At 40.8% G+C, this 16569-nt stretch overlaps 1 protein-coding gene across 1 annotated transcript in view; it reads right to left on the bottom strand.

Moving 5' to 3' along the window:
• tenm1 (teneurin transmembrane protein 1) overlaps positions 1-16569 on the bottom strand; it is a gene marked incomplete at both ends in the record, with an annotated part of 226610 nt that overhangs the window by 74148 nt on the left and 135893 nt on the right. Inside the window, 4 exons of the mRNA XM_079250462.1 lie at positions 1282-1514; positions 10454-10474; positions 11195-11447; positions 11932-12075. Coding sequence (XP_079106588.1) covers positions 1282-1514; positions 10454-10474; positions 11195-11447; positions 11932-12075 — 651 coding nt within the window. The remainder of the gene's footprint in view (positions 1-1281; positions 1515-10453; positions 10475-11194; positions 11448-11931; positions 12076-16569) is intronic.

The raw sequence follows: 16569 nt of genomic DNA, 5'->3' as shown, positions 1-16569 counted from the left end.
TTAAAAAAAATGAAATGACAACCTCCACTTTACTCAGTGTGGGCGTGGCCTTACGGACACGTTGCAGGACTGACGAGTAAGTAAAAAACAAAAAACGATGCCGTTTTTGTGGGTACGGTTACAGATCTGCATCAGAGCAGAGTGGCACAGATCATTGTTGTTGTTGTTTCCCTTTCGGCTTATCCCTGTGAAGGGGTCACCACAGCGAATCATCTCATGGACGAACTAGCACGTTATTACGGCAGAAGCTCTTCGTGACGCAACCCTCTGCATTTATCCAGGCTTCAGACCGACCCTCAGAGAACAATCGTGCACCCTTTGGGGGCTGCATCATTTCAGATGTCATAATCTGAAATTGTAAAAGTGGCTTTTTAAAAAGTCAGACTTTACCAAAAATAAAAGCAGTAAAAGCAAAAAATGCATTAGCCACCGCTGCATTAGCCACCGCTGCACTGGCCACCGCTGCATTAGCCACCGCTGCAGTAGCCACCGCTGCATTAGCCACCGCTGCATTAGCCACCGCTGCATTAGCCACCGCTGCATTAGCCACCGCTGCACTGGCCACCGCTGCACTGGCCACCGCTGCAGTGGCCACCGCTGCATTAGCCACCGCTGCATTAGCCACCGCTGCAGTAGCCACCGCTGCAGTAGCCACCGCTGCATTAGCCACCGCTGCAGTAGCCCCCGCTGCAGTAGCCACCGCTGCATTAGCCACCGCTGCAGTAGCCACAGCTGCAGTAGCCACCGCTGCAGTAGCCACCGCTGCATTAGCCACCGCTGCATTAGCCACCGCTGCATTAGCCACCGCTGCATTAGCCACCGCTGCATTAGCCACCGCTGCAGTAGCCACAGCTGCAGTAGCCACAGCTGCAGTAGCCACCGCTGCATTAGCCACCGCTGCATTAGCCACCGCTGCAGTAGCCACCGCTGCAGTAGCCACCGCTGCATTAGCCACCGCTGCAGTAGCCACCGCTGCAGTAGCCACCGCTGCAGTAGCCACCGCTGCAGTAGCCCCCGCTGCAGTAGCCACCGCTGCATTAGCCACCGCTGCAGTAGCCACCGCTGCAGTAGCCAATTGCTGCTTTAGCCGGCGTTCTGCCCTCCAGCTGCGTCCTCCTGCTGTATTATTACTAAATACTGATCCAAGAATAATCATCACCAAACTGTAACTGCAGCCTGAAGGGATGATAAATGGAAGTTGTGCTCGTGGGAAGAGTGTGTAAAAAGTGTGACCTAACTGAGAGGGTGTGTTCAGCAGCTGTACTGAGCCCATCATCCTACCTCGAGGGTTATTGAGTGCAGCTTCCGTGGCCTTCCTGCCCTCTCCGCAGTGGCTCTGGTCAAAAGGTAGACACTGCTCTCCGGTTCCGGCCACCACCTCCAGGTTGCGTGATGGATCTTTTGGCTGCCCGAGGTTCCTGACTCTATAAACTCTGCGGCTGCTGGTGTCGGACACATAGAGGACCTCGCCCACAGGGTCCATGGCCAGGTAGTACTTATGAGCAGGGCTGGTGCTGGTAAGAGGAGAATAAAGTTAATATGAAATGAGGTAAAACTGGAAATGCTTTCCCCCCCAGAAAGACTTTATTTTTGCCTTCCTACTTTTTCAGAGTGGTATCAAACCAAAGTTTGCATTTATTCTGACAGAAACTAGCCTAGTTTGATAAAACATAAACCTATTCATGACTAGCAAGAGGATTAGTTCAAGAGTAAGTATTTAGAGGCAATCAGGTCATCCCAAAGACTCTACCTGCACTGAGACAACAAGATTAATGTCTTCTCATTTACATAATACACAGATGAACAGGAGCACTTTTTCAGATTGTGGCTATTAAGAAACCGTTTTAATATCTTTAAAAATGTACTAAAGTATTTAAACCACAGTAATGCAACAAATGCAGTTTGAGCTGAAATCAACAGACGGGACACAAACTTTTCACACAAACAGCTTTTCTGTACAAACGACAGAAAACAACTCAAACCTCATCAAAACTGTCAGATTTATTTTAGAAGATGTACTTTATATAATGTACTAGTACTGATGTTATAATGTACGAGTACTGATGTTATAATGTACTAGTACTGATGTTATGATGTTCCTTTTTTAGTTGCTGACTGATCAACGTTTTTGTAAAAGTATTTTTTTTCTTTGGCTTTTAAACCCAAATAAAGTACACAAGATATACACACAAGAAAGATTTGAAAAAAGAGAAAGTCGTTATGATTTGAAAGGAACTGACATGCTTAAAAAATTCAGGTTCAGAACAAACATAATGGAACGAACTGTTACCGTGAAAGGAAATAAATTTATGCAATGAGCTTCAAAGAGAAGATAAAGAATCAGGAACAATAAAACAAAAAAACAAAACAAAAAACAATATTAAAGACGTATGAAGAGTTAGAGGCATAATCTGAATTACCTTGAATAATTACAATGGTGTTACATTTTGAATATCTGTAAATGCTTTCAAAACTATTAAAAAGAGAGGAATGTAATGGGTAATTCATTTCATTCATTTTCTGAACCGCTTATTCCAATTCAGGGTCACGGGGAAGCTGGAGCCTATCCCAGCTGGCTTTGGGTGACAGGCAGGGTACACCCTGGACAGCTCGCCAGTCCATCGCAGGGCCACACAGAGAGACGAACAACCACTCACGCTCACACTCATTCCTAGGGGCAATTTTTTTTTTTAGAGTGGCCAATTAACCTATCATGCATGCCTTTGGACGGTGGGAGGAAGCCGGAGTACCTGGAGAGAAATGTAATGGGTAATTAATGCAAATTTTGGAACAAGTGGATGTTGTATGTGAATATTGTAAAATGTATAAAAAGAATGGACATAGGATGATTATGAAATTAATAAAGGGGCAGATAATAAAGATTGCTCTTCTTTCTGCTCCTCTTCATTCAAGTCGTATTTAATTGGCAGTCTTAATTTGTATTTATTTTTATGTTGTTTTGAATTAAATAAATAAATGAAATGAAGTATTCATTCATTCATTTATAAGAAGGAAAAAAAATGCAAAAGGGAAACCCAAAAAGAAAATGAAACATTTGAACAACAAAACAAACAAACAAACAGTTATTTCTTAGTTTACAGAAGCTTTAAATGATAAAATGATTCTTATGTGGACAAAACAACAACAAAAAAAAAAAAGAATCCACTACCTGACCACTGAAAGTAAAAGAATATACAGATCTTCATCAATATGTTATCATCTGTGTGTAAAATACAGAATTCTACTGAATGCTGAAAACGGGACGTCAAAGTATTTCATACTTTTTTATTACATCACTTCCGGTTGTCCAGTTCTCCCAGTACAAATATTTAGCATTGCTTCTGAGAGAGACATTATGGACTAACAACACGAAGAGCAGAAACAGAGTTTTAATGAATGAATTTTGAGTTTTGATCTAAAATGTGGAAATGAATTAGCATCGTGAACGTCAGGGGGGAGGGAATATTAAAACTGGAGAGCAGAACAGCTCGATGATCTGCCTCTGATGGTTGTCAGGTGACAATAAGATGGTGGGAGAAGCGGATCTGAAGGTCTGACAGGAACCGGAAGGACGGCCATCATTGCAGAAAGCTTCTTCATTAAAGCTGGGGTAGGTAATGTTGGTTAGCGAGCAGGATGTGAAAGTGGCGCCCTGTCTTGGCTCCTCCCCCTCTGGTTCTGCTCCTCGCGTGATCCGAGGCTTTTTTATCCGCAGCTTTTTCCACCAACGATTTTCTCTTTCTCGGCTGTTTAGCTGTTTAACAAAACTTCATTTTGGTCTGAACGTTTAGAGTTTTTACAGTAAACTAAAGGGGTCTAACTATGTTTCTTATTTGATTTTAAAATGTACAGACTACTATCAGGACGAGGAACCACTTCATCCAGAATAAAAAAATGTCTCTAACTAAGATTACCTACCCCAGTTTTAAGTTTAGTTCCTTTTTCCTTTATTTCAGCAGGTAAATATGTGAGACTCTATTCTCATTTGCAAACATGACCTGGCCAAGAAGCCCCAGTAGAGAGAGAGAAAAAACCAATGCAGAAAAAGCAGAAATACACAGAATTATATTATAATTATATTCATATAAACACAGACATACATATGATATGTAAGTAGTGAATGCAGTATATGACGGGGGGGGGGGGGGGGGGGGGGGGGGGGGGGGGTTAGTGGAGCTGCTGCAGAACAACTGTGATGTGATGTGTCAGTGACATCTTGGTGATGATGAGAGCTTTTTATACACTGACGGTGACATATACATCAATCAGCCAATAGCATCGATCCAAATGAAAAATACAGATGAAGTATCAACACAGTAATCTCCGTAGTTCTGTTTCCGTTTGCTTTGTTCTGACACAAAATGTCTTTTTTTTTCTTAACTACAACAAAGAATACATACTTGGGAATAGATTTACCAAAACCAAAAATTTAAAAAGTGTCCGAAATAAAAGTCTTAGGTGTTTTAATAGATGAAAAATGTAGTTGGAAGAAACATAAACTATATTTATCTTAAAATATCAAAATTAATTTCAGTTCTTAGCTAAACATTTTTGTAAATGAGTAATAATTGTTCACTTTGTCCTTTTACTTCGTACATAATTTAAACTAGAGTCTGATATTATCAGCATGTTGATAACATCGGCTGAGATCGACATTAAAATGTAATTATCGGCATGGTTTTTACTTTTTTAATGGCACAACATTTACACGACATGCGCATATTATATATCAAACTCTTCAGCTACATCTCTTACAACTCAAACTGACAAAATATAAGAGATTTTTTCTGTAGGTTTTCAGATAATTGTGTTTGTTTGGCACAACTTGCTCCAAAAAATAGTGGCATTGGTTGATATCAGTATTGGAAATTAAGAGTTGGACAAAACTGATTGGTGGTAAAAAGGCCATCATCAGATATCCTTAATTTATGCTACGATGCAGGGCTGCTGTCAGCTTCGGTCCAATCCAAAGGCGTGATGTGTAAATACGATAAAGTCATGCTGTGCTAGCTTAGTCATTTTAATTAGCTTTTAAAATATCTTGTTTAAGATTTAATAGCAGGAAAGTTTATATTATACTTTAATGTTTATTTACAGAAATTAATTGTGTCCATTTTTTTTAATTATTTGCCAAATAAAAAAGGTCAGTATGCAGAATGTGAAAATCATTTAATGTGACATCATTAAACTCAGCGGCTGTAATATGAAATCATACTTAAATCTGTAGAAAGTGCTGGAATCGAGTGTTTTTTAAAGATCTAAATAAAGCTCCTACTTGTTTCTGCCCCTCTTCTGGAGCCAACCGCCTCTCTTCTCTCTGCTTTAAATAGTTTTTCCCCCTCCGACTCTAAATTTAAGCCGACATCAGGGCTCACAGCAGGCTACCTCATAATGGTCAAACTTTCCTTATCATCCATCCCTGGGTGCTTTAGAGATGTATGCTTTGGATCCCTGTCCTGCTGGAGGGGTCGTGACCTGCAGAGCTCTCTGACACCGGGCAGTATGTTTCTCTCCCGAAAGCCTTGATCATCTTCTGATTTCCTTTTGCTCGGTGCTGATTGGAGATAGCGAGTGTCAGCTGCAGCAGAGCAGTCCAGGAGAACACCTTCATGTCTCACAGTGGGGGTGCTCTCCTTCCTGTAAAGCTTTTGTCCTCTGAACTCGTCTATATGGTGAATTTTCACAAAAGCGTTGCGAGGATGACACGAGTTTGATTAACCTAGATGCTGCTGGATGCTTCTGTAATTCTTGTCACATCATTTTGGGCTCTTTGGAGTTAATTTGGAGGTTCACTGTGGCACTTTATTGCCGTAATAATATAAAAATTGTAATGTCAAACTTGACTGCTATGAAGACTCTCTTTTATTTCTCCATGTTTGGTGTGATAATGTACCAAAAAGCTTGCTGAGAGCTGAGATTGCTGTGATAATTGAAGATGATCGTCTTAAAAAAAACACTCTTATATCATGATACTATGAGAAGGGGTATCAATCTTTTTATTTTTGTCTGAGATTTTTAAGAAGATCTTTGCAGAATAAGCATTCATCTGTTTTCAAAGCGTCTTTCATGCAGATCTGACTGCGCGCCTTTGGTTTGCTGCCTGGCCGACAAGCGCACACATGGAGGCCACGAGGATGTTTTTATGTGAGCGAAGATTTTACACGGTTAGTCATTTATTTGTCAGCAGAAATGTTCCCACATGTCAGGGGGAGATAAGAAACCGCACGTTTAAATGAATAAATGCAAGCTCGATAGGTGGAGAGCAGCATAATCCGTGCATGTATAATTCTTACCATAAGCCGCATCCTTACATGATCTTATTCAGAAATGACACCTCGAAGAACACTGGTGCATTTCAGAGATGTTCTGTGATTATCACCATGTTTCTGCTTTTTAATCTAAATGGGATGCATCTTTTTTTTTAAGCCTTTAATTGTCATTTCCTTCATTTGTCTTTGGAACGGTCCAGAAAACTGTGAGCTAAAACTGCGGCTGGAAGATCGGTGGAGCAATAACAGGGACTGGGAATAACGTGGAACAAAGGTCCAAGGCCAAAATGAAACCCAGACATTTCATATAGCTATATCTGGCCTGAGACGAATGAGTCATGTGGGCACAAAATTAACTGTTGTTCTCGTTTTTATTGTTAGTTTATGAAAGGTGAACAAAAGATTATTGAGCAGCGGTCATGGATACACAGCATGTTGTCCATACTATGAAATCACACACTTGTCATACCACTTATATTAAAATGTCCTTTTCTTCTCAGTGTAAGCCTCACGTTGTTGTTAGCACCCAGTGAGCATTGATTTAATTTACCCCTCTATTGACTGTAGGCTTTACTCGCGTAGAATGAATGCCAGCACTGACAGCATGCAGCTGCAGGACTGAAGTTCGTTAATTACACAAAAAACCTTTGATACCACGAGGCTGTTGTGTTGTATCATTAAGACCTGAACACAATGACGGTAAAAATGTGAAAGGGGAATAGAAATTTTGCACTTTGAACGCTGTCGCTAACTGAGTTCCATGCAATTACTTTGAAGTGTGAAATCCAGTGTCAGCCGGGTCTGGTCAAAGGCTTCCTGCCAATTAAACCGGACGACGGCCTGTTTAACTGCTCTTTTCTTCCCCATTTCTTCTGTGGCCATTCAATCAAAAGAAAAAAATATATAAAAAATCTTTCAATGGAAATTCAAGCCACCAAGAAAGAGTATTTCCACCGTCCTGCTGGTGGATCTTGTCATTTTTCTTTAATTAGCATATTTCTAGGCTCCCACGACGCCAGTGTTGTGTTGAACTTAACAGGTCTTTATTATTTTATTGTTATTTTGGAATATAAGTAAACACAGTCAGATTAGCTCTTACTGTTGAAGGAAAAAACTTTCTTTACATATTACAATAACAATGATTCCCTCACCCACCAAAAAAAAGAGGAAAAGAAAGGAAAAAAAACACACAAACAGGAAGGCTGCTGTCAGTCATCTAGTCCATTAAGTGCATAACTGTTTACAGAGCTCTGCACTGAACTGCACATACATAATTTAAACTTGATCCTCTGAGAGTTATTCACAGAGTTTCAGAGCGTGCCGCTGCTCAGCACAGCTTATGATATTTGTCGGGCCTCTTGAAGCTACCCTAAGCGTTGCGCAGTGCACATAACTGTCGGAAAATCACTCCCTTTTTCCCGATTAAATGCTCAAATGTCTGAATATGTTCATTCAGCGGGAGGAACAGGGGCAACAAATAGATACACCACAAACAACTTCTACTCCTGCTTCCACTTATAATAAGAAAGCAATGATCTGAGGTGATGTACGGGAGGATCTCCATCTTCCCGACTGCCTTTCTGAAGCCACCATACAGGCTTATAGATAATATAGTTGAGGAGTTGCTCCACTATATTTGCTTCTCTCCATACTCAAATTCATGAAGAGAAAGAATAGACAGCGGTTTCCTGTTGAGCACTTCCCATATTGTCTCCCCTCAGAGAGAACCTTGTTTTGAAGCCCTTTCAGCTGATAGGCACTTTGCTGGGAAGAATGCGTACTGAAAAGCTTTGAAAGCTGAATATGGATGAATTATTAATGTATTTGACTTAGGAGAACAATAGTATAGAATAAAAGGGAGACACTAACACACTGCGAACAGTAAAAAGCTGCTGTGGAAAAAGGGCAAAAAAAAAAAAGAACAAGGAAGCAGGAACTAAAGGAGAAACCTCCCGGGTAAAAAAAGAAAGAGTACCCAAAGTGCCTGAAGAGGAATCACGTTCAAAAGGCGTAGGCCGAAGATTTCAGACCTTTTCTTGTCATGTATCCAAACGTACCTGCCAAATTAACTCAAGTGATCCCAAACTCCCAAAATCGAATCGCTTCCATGTTTGAATTAATATCAGACAAGAATGAATTTAACTATTATTCATGTAAATATTATTATACTGCATGATACACTCTGTTTCACTGATGTGTAAAATTTAGCCTTTTTATTAACTTTTTGTTTATATAAAAAATAGTTTATTTCATTCACTGCTTTAAAAAAGAGAGAAATAAATAGTTTGATGAGTCAACAGTATAGTAGATTAACTGCTGGTAGGTGAGGGTGTCAGGACTGGGTATAAAAGCAACATTCAAGGAAAAACGGTTCCCTGTTGTGACCAATTTACAACAAACAGCCAAAAACCAGCAATAAAATAAAGAATGATTTTATCTTTCAATATCTACAGAGTGGAATATTGTGAAATGATTCAAACTGTGGAAATCTGTGGGTGTAAAGGCCAAGACCTGAAACTTCTTGGATATATTGACCCTCACAGGACACTGCATGAGAACCTGTAATGTCACTGTAATCAATATCGCCATGTAGACATGGGAATTCCCTGGAAAGTCATTTTATTCAACCAAGTGTGCTGCTGCATCCAGAAATTCTGTGCAGATGTGGTAGATTCGGCGAATGCAGAGGTCTAATTTTTTACAAACATCTCATCCAGATGACATCCTCTCCTGAGAGGCAAGTGGATATAGAAGAAGGACAAAGCCTGCAGGTCAGATCTCTCCTACTGAGAATAAAAGGCTCAATAAGAAGAAGAGGATCAGATCACAGCAACCACAGACTGGGGATAAGCTGGAATCTTGTATTTTGTAAATATCGACTGTCCAGCTTTTCATAACTGTTGGTAATATTACGTTTAACTACTTTAAATGTGGCATCAAATTTTAAATCCCTTTTAAAGGATGAAAAACAATTCAGCTGCAAGAACACGTCCCAAGTTTTCTGGAAATGGCTTCTGTAAAGTGGGAGACATTAAACATTGAAGTCTGTTATGTATTTTGCAAAATTAACAATTTATCTGTTAAAACTTCAAATACCTATTCATTATTAATTTGTATCTAAGTGAAGCTTTTATTCAACCACTTACAGATAAATGGCTGAAATACAGCAGATAGTCATTCATTTATCAACTCGGAGAATCTGCTTTGTGTAATTGATTAAAGACTCGGTTCCATACTCGGAGCTATCTGTTTGAACCATTTATCCACTCGCAGCTAATTTAACAGCTCAACTGTTTAAACGTCCTTGCTTGCTCGCCAGTTTCCAGGAGTTTTAGCTGAATCAAAATGTATTTCGTTGAAGTAAAAAAATCATTTCTGTTTGTTGAAAATATTTAATTCACCTAATAATCTTTCTAATCTTCTCCTAAAAACCGGAGGCAGAAGTGAGGCAGAAGTATCTCCAACTGAGAAACGTAAATATAGAACCATAAAGAGTCACAGTAAAGTCACTGTTTTTATCTTCATACAGTCTGAAACGTTGGCATGGTTCAAATTTGACACCTTGACAAGAACTCTGTGTTTGTGGATCGGATAAACCCTCTCTCTTACATAAACACCTACAAGCACACACACAATATGCTCGGTACAGTCGATGATAGCGGCACACACGTAGACAGATGCACAAACTCTATAACATCTGTCTAATCTTCTGTCAAACATGGTGTGCAGAGCTCATGCCAAACAAAGCTGGGGGCCAGGGATGATGCTGAAGCTGCTCCTGGCGTTGTGCTTTTAGCTCGGCTCAGGAAGTGAACAAACCCATGCATCCTCCAAACACATTTTCTGTAATCCTCTATAATAAAAAAAAAAATCCTTGACATTCTGGCTCATTTCCAATTTACAAATTTAATTTCCCCGGGTGGAAATTTAAATGAGGATCGGATGGATCTGACCACGATCAGAGTGTGATATATATGTCTATTCAGGCTGCAGTGTGTGTGTGTTTGTGTGTATTTGTTAGGAGGCCAGGTCAATGCAATTTGCAGCAAACAAACCAGCTTAACGTACCACAAGCTTTTTTCCAACATGACCTGGTTTTTTTTTTTTGTCTCTTGACAAGTCCTTTGTTTTCATGTGCGTGATTGTACAAGTGTAAAAAGGAGGTGGTAATGAGTAGTTCTCACCTGTGTCTTGTGTCCCGGTTCCTGACAGTAAGCCATTAAGGGGTGTTTGAAAAGAAGAAAAGAGAGGGTAACAACAATTACTCATGATGCTAACAAGAGTAGCTTCATAGGCTACAATAAATTCATTCTCTCCTCATGGACCGGGACGAGCTTTGACTTAGATGACTGTATTGTTTTACATTAAACATTAACCTAAACAGGAAGCTTTTGGCATCTCCTCCCAGAGGATAGGGAAGTATCAAATAGAGACACTCTGACTGAACCAAAAATATTTGTCAGAGATGCATTAATGACAGCTAAGGAGTGTAAAGTTACATAAGGAGAACACTCGACAGGACAAATGACTGTGCAATCCCACTGAGGAATCTACGCTTGAGAAAATACAGAAATAGAGAATGTAGCGCCTGCAGCACAGTAGGAGATATCATCTTCATAATCCACAGAAAAGAAAAAAAAAATAGCTTTGTTTCGCAGCAAAGCTTCTCTCACATCCTGAAGAGGTAGATTAGAGCTGGCGATGTCTGAACATCACACGATCAGCCTGTGCATAAAGGAAAACTTTACAGCATTCTTCCCAGATCAAACAGATCCCAACCACAGCTAATGCAATGCTAACCCCACTGGCGCTTTGTTGAGCTCATTTGGCTACGAACGTATAAAAATTCCAGTTTCCCAATGCGGGGGATCTCTACATCAGCGCTTTCTCGTCACGATTATAACCACCAAGTTTACAATACTCACTTGAGTTCCAGTATGGTTCTGGTGTATCCATCGGGATGGACCCTGCGGATGAAGTTGAAATCCCCAATGTAGAGGGAGCCATCGGGGCCGCTGGCCAGAGCCACAGGGGCAAACAGCATCATGTCCCGAGCTGCGCCGTTGCAGCTCGGTCCGCAGGGGACGCTGCGGTAAAAACCGTTGCCCATAACGGTGCTGATGACCGGGGGCTGCTGGGAGAGAAAGACGTTTTCTCCATTTCCTTTGTGAAGGATTCCTGGAGAGAGAGGAATGCTCCCAGTTATCTTTAGGTGTAATGCAACTTCTTCTGTGTTACATTTTAAAGAAATGAGTCATATCATGTAACAGTCAAACATCTGGCCCTCATCATGATCACCTCAAACTCTAAAATGTAAGTGTTTACACTGAAACTGATCCAGCTGGTACCCTGGATTCACCCCATCCTGGTATTCTTGACATTCCTCTAATTTAAGTGAAGACCATCCTTTGAGACGATCAAATGAAGTAAAAGAAACATGATGTGGCATCACTGTGATGCTCATTTGTCAAAGGAAGCAAAGCTTCAAAAGACAAAATTTAGCTGAATTCAGCTCCAGTTAGCGAAATTCAATTTGCGCCTTTGAAAATGCGGCCAGCCTCCGAGTGCCAAAAACAAACCAGCAGGAAGCCAGAAATGCAAACAAGTATTTTTCATGTGAAACCCATTTGGTCTTTATGTCTTTGTGTGTGTGTGTGCTCACCACTGCGTATGTTCAGGGCATGATGTATGTCCAGAGACCATCCTCCAAGGTTGGATGGGACCAGTTCAAATCCTTGCATGAGAGCTGTCCTCCTTTCCCAGTGGATGACACTGGGACATGATTCATACTCATAACCGACCGATACTGGAATGGAAACATATGGACACATGTGAAGGGAGGGATTTTGGAGCAATAACATGTAATAATAACAATGTAATAGAAGTCCTTATTGCTTTATGTGTTAGAGGAGAAAAAACACCATATGATGTGTTTTACACAGAACCTGACAGCCAGATACTAACCCCCCCCCCCCCCCCCCCCCCCTCCTAAAACTGTGTTGTCTAAAGTGCTGAATAGATGAAAGCCTTGCAGCAAGACCTCATCAATGCGTGTTTTTGAGAAAGATCAGTGAGGAGTGGAGGCGTAATCAGGAGGAGCCCGTCTTCATGAAGGAGCCCTTGAATTAGCTGCTTGGCCTCTTAATCGTAATGATACGCTGTGCAGCTTCCCACTACAGCTAACAACTATCGACCGCCTTTTTTTCCTTCATTTCTTCCTTTTCTTTCTGACTTGACAGAGATAACAACATTTAAATGGAAATCTACCACTTGGAATATGTTGTTTGGCAAAAGGTGACAGAGATTTAGGCTCTCGATTATTCTACAAACATTTGAGTCGTTCTACAACATGTGATCGCTGTGACACTGGAAAAGAAGGCAATGCATGAAGGTATTAAGGTTAATCAGGTGAGAAATAAATGTACTAACATATAATCAGGTCTGTTTTATTGTTTTCAGTCAGAGACGGCAGAACTGTCTCTAAGGATAGGTATTCTACCCACAAAAGATATTATGGCTTTAAACGGTAACGGTGAGAAGGAGAAAGCGGACCTAAAAGCAGACAGAAAACGCAGGAGGCAGACGAGCGTAACGATCCAGGGTTTATTGTGGATGACTGATAAACTTAGAAGGACAAAAATACACACAAAATTCAACAATTATCTGCCAAAGAGTAAGAGAAACTAAGGGGTATGTATACGAGGAGAACAAATGAGGAGCAGTTGAAGTGAATTATATCAGGCGAGCTAAACAGAAAGTAATGAGAACAGAACATGCAAGGCTGTGACTGTACAAAATAAGAAAAGACAAGAAACAGAAGAGTTAAGGACAACAGAAAGTTAGAAACAGAAATAAAACCTGAGCAAAAACCCATAAACCATGACAAAATTGATAATAGGAGGTTTATTGTGGGTTCAGTTGCAGAATAGTAGAAGAAGTCGGAGTGAAATAGGCTTTGCATGTGGTCTTAATGGTAAAGTGCTTAAAAGACAATGTCACTGCTTTAATGTTGCGTTAAATCACTTGTCAGTTATTTGTGGGAATACAACAAGTTGCTAACATGACCCGAGCACATATCAGTGTCAGTGATACAGAGAAAAAACCCACCAGATTTAAAGCTATACAGTCAACTTTTGTTTTGTTGAATGAACTTGAAGAAATCGTCTCTACTTCATGAATTATTTCAAACATTAATCATTTTAGGTGTTTGAACCAAATATACAACTAAAACTTGGCTGCATGTTGGTGTGGTGGCGAACACTGCTGCCTCACAGCGAGGGTCTCTGGTTCCAGCCTCCACTGGGACGGCTTCAAACGGCCTTTCTGTATAGTGTTTGCCCGTGCATCTGTAGGTTCTCTCTGGGTTCTCCAGCTTCCTCCCACCATCCAAATAACAGGTTATAAATTCTGCCAAGTGAGTGGTTGTATGTCTCTCTTGTTGGTCCTGCGTTATGGGCTCGACACAAGGGGGGCAACGTCGTTTATTCTCCCGTCATTTCCTTTGGAAGTCACGTGATGAAGCAAATATATCTGCCCTGCTCCAGCCAAGCGACAGGCAACATTCATGGATGTGAAATTTCGTCCTCGTTAGGCAGTTGTGTACAAGGGGGCTTCTGATGCGACACAAGAAAGTTGAGAAATGATCAACTATTGTCGCTCGTCAGCAACTGTTCAAGTAAAACCTCATTTTTTCTGGATCGTCCTTCAGCGCTGACATCAAACGATGATATTCACCAGGATGTTAACTTGTTTTTAAAATAGGATCAACACCGGGTTGGGTTTTTTTTCCTTTGTAAAGTAGAGTTAACAGTAAGTTTAAGAAAAATTTCCTGACTCATCATTCGTCTTGTTTCATCTGTCACTTACTGCAGCAAAAATGCCAAAATTCCCTCCAGCATCATAACCAATCCCATTTCTTAGAGACAAGCAGTCAGAGAGTGAGATGTGTGACACTACCACTGTTGCTGCTGTTTGTTGTGTCCCGTGTGTTGGGTTTCAGCTGGGTTGCAATGAATTTCGCCTGTCGCTGTCATTTGTTGCTCCCTGTGTGTGGAGCCCATTAGACTGGAGACCTGTCCAGTGTCCCTGCTTATTACTGGAATAGGCTGCAGTTTCCTGAAAGGCATAAGTGGTGTGGATCAACCAAACCTTTCGGGTTAAATGAACTTGTTCTCCGTGGTTTACGTTGTCATGAAAAGGAGGTCCACTTTGGCTGTGATGTAAGTAGCTGTTAGCTTTAATTCCTCTAATCAACTGTTATCTACTACAGGCAAAAAGGCAGCAAGTGCTCCTCACTGGTGGACATTTGGGAAGTGTGACTTGTACAACTCCAATTTTAATGCCACTTTAAAATCTTCAAGGCTAAGCGCTAACCTTGTATGCTGTTTGGCAAATGTCCTTGTGCAGAGGGTTTATATATGCTTTGTAATGTATAACAGCTACCTTTTTATGTGTTTAAAAATGTCTTGACGGATACTGGGTTAAAAAACCCAAAGACTCTTTACAGGAGATGCTAAAACTGAAAGGCAAAGGGTAGCTGCTGTGTTGATTACTTTGAGTGACACCACTGCATGTTGTTTGTGGTGAAGCGCTGCTAGAAGAGGAAAAATAAAGCAATGTGTAGGTAATGAGCAAACTTGTTGGCAGCTCAGACAGGTGACAAATGAAAAGAGAAAATTAAAATAATGTGTTTTAGTAACGGGGTGGAGCATGTGCCACCAGAACACCTTCATTGCACCTTGATTGTGGAGGTGTGTAGAAGTGCGGCGTGTTGGACACTGACTTTACCGTGTTCTGATGGTGGGGGTGGTGAATGCTGCTTTGTTATGTTGCAAAGCAGCTTGTGAGCATTTGGGTATTGCAATTACGAGACAATCTGGGAGGCTGCTTGCAACAAACCTTCTGGTGTTTCGACTGGAGGTCTGAGATCTCCAACAGATGTTCACCTGCCGTAGTCATCAAGCTATTAAGAGACTCATTGCGCTCTGTGGATGGGGGCACTGTCACAGTGGAAAACATTGGTCCCACCGGGATAAAAGAGTTTTTTTATGGGATCAAACTGATAAAACGGATTAAATTGATTTGTAATGATTCTTTCCACTAAAGAGACAAACATGTCCACAAGAGGTGATCCATAATGCAGAGCCTTACCGATGTACAGCAGATAAGTGAATTGATAAGCAATGGGTCACTGCATCTTGACAAAGAGATGCTTTTGGCATTTTATCCCAATTTTTTCAAGGCAATGTCGGATTATTATGATTTAAAAAAGCAGGAGTCTAATACTGTTAAGTTAATTGCTGTTTAAAATGATGTTTGTCTGCTTAAATGGAAAAGTAAGGATACACTGTAGGGATGGGAGATTGACACGTCTGACACAAGAGCCATAGAGGAAAAGTTGTCGCTGTATATCACTGTCGGCACTGATCTCTCTTAACTTGCTTCAGTGTAGACCCAGAAGTCTGTGAACTGATGGGAGCTCAAGGGAAAATGTGCAGCGAAGTCAGCACAAAGACCAGTCGAGATGGTGGAATGCATAAGCAGGGGTGCTCGCATTATGCAGAAACTCGAGAGATTCCCTTTTTGCACAGAGAGAAACTCTCAGCAGACACGAGGCAAACTTAAATCTCCCACTTAGTGTGCACAATCGATACTGTGATTGGGGAAGGAAAATAATGGGTAATTTGGAACGCTGGGGATTCGGAGAGAGAAAAAGAAAAACCTCATCCAGCTGGACAAAAGTTCTTCTTCCAGGAGCTAGCATTAGGAATCGTTCAAACGGTCCATTTGTTTCAATTCTGGCCGTCTTAAGCTCTGCTAAATTTCTAATCTTGTTTTTGAAGGACAAAAACAGAACTGAGAGGCATAAGTAATGCTTGTAAAGGATGCATGGTTAAACAGATTTTACACAAGACTTCTCCATAACAAAAAGAGATGTCTCAAAATCTCACATTTAAGCTGCGTTTATTTTTTGGACCCTAAAGTCTCTTTGCCTCATCCTTGAAGAACCTGATTTTTAGGACCTTGGAGACCAGTTTATCTTTTCTGAAAATCTATTAGAAATGATAAAAACTTTTTCCTGTTCTTCTTTATTTCTTTTTTTTTTTTCAAAACACACAGAAAAAAACGGATTTAATTTAAGGAACAAGGTTTTTCCAGGACAAAACGGGCAAAGCAATCTCAAAGGAAAAGTGTCAGTGTTTTGAGAACAGCTCCTAAACCAAATATTACTGTGGCTATATTACAAGAAACAATGCAGCACACATGGACACACTCTCACAAACAACACGCATGCACGCCA

Source organism: Telmatherina bonti, assembly GCF_933228915.1.
Source record: "Telmatherina bonti genome assembly, chromosome: 12".
Taxonomy (NCBI): Eukaryota; Metazoa; Chordata; class Actinopteri; order Atheriniformes; family Telmatherinidae; genus Telmatherina; species Telmatherina bonti.
This window is presented reverse-complemented; position numbering and strand designations above follow the sequence as displayed.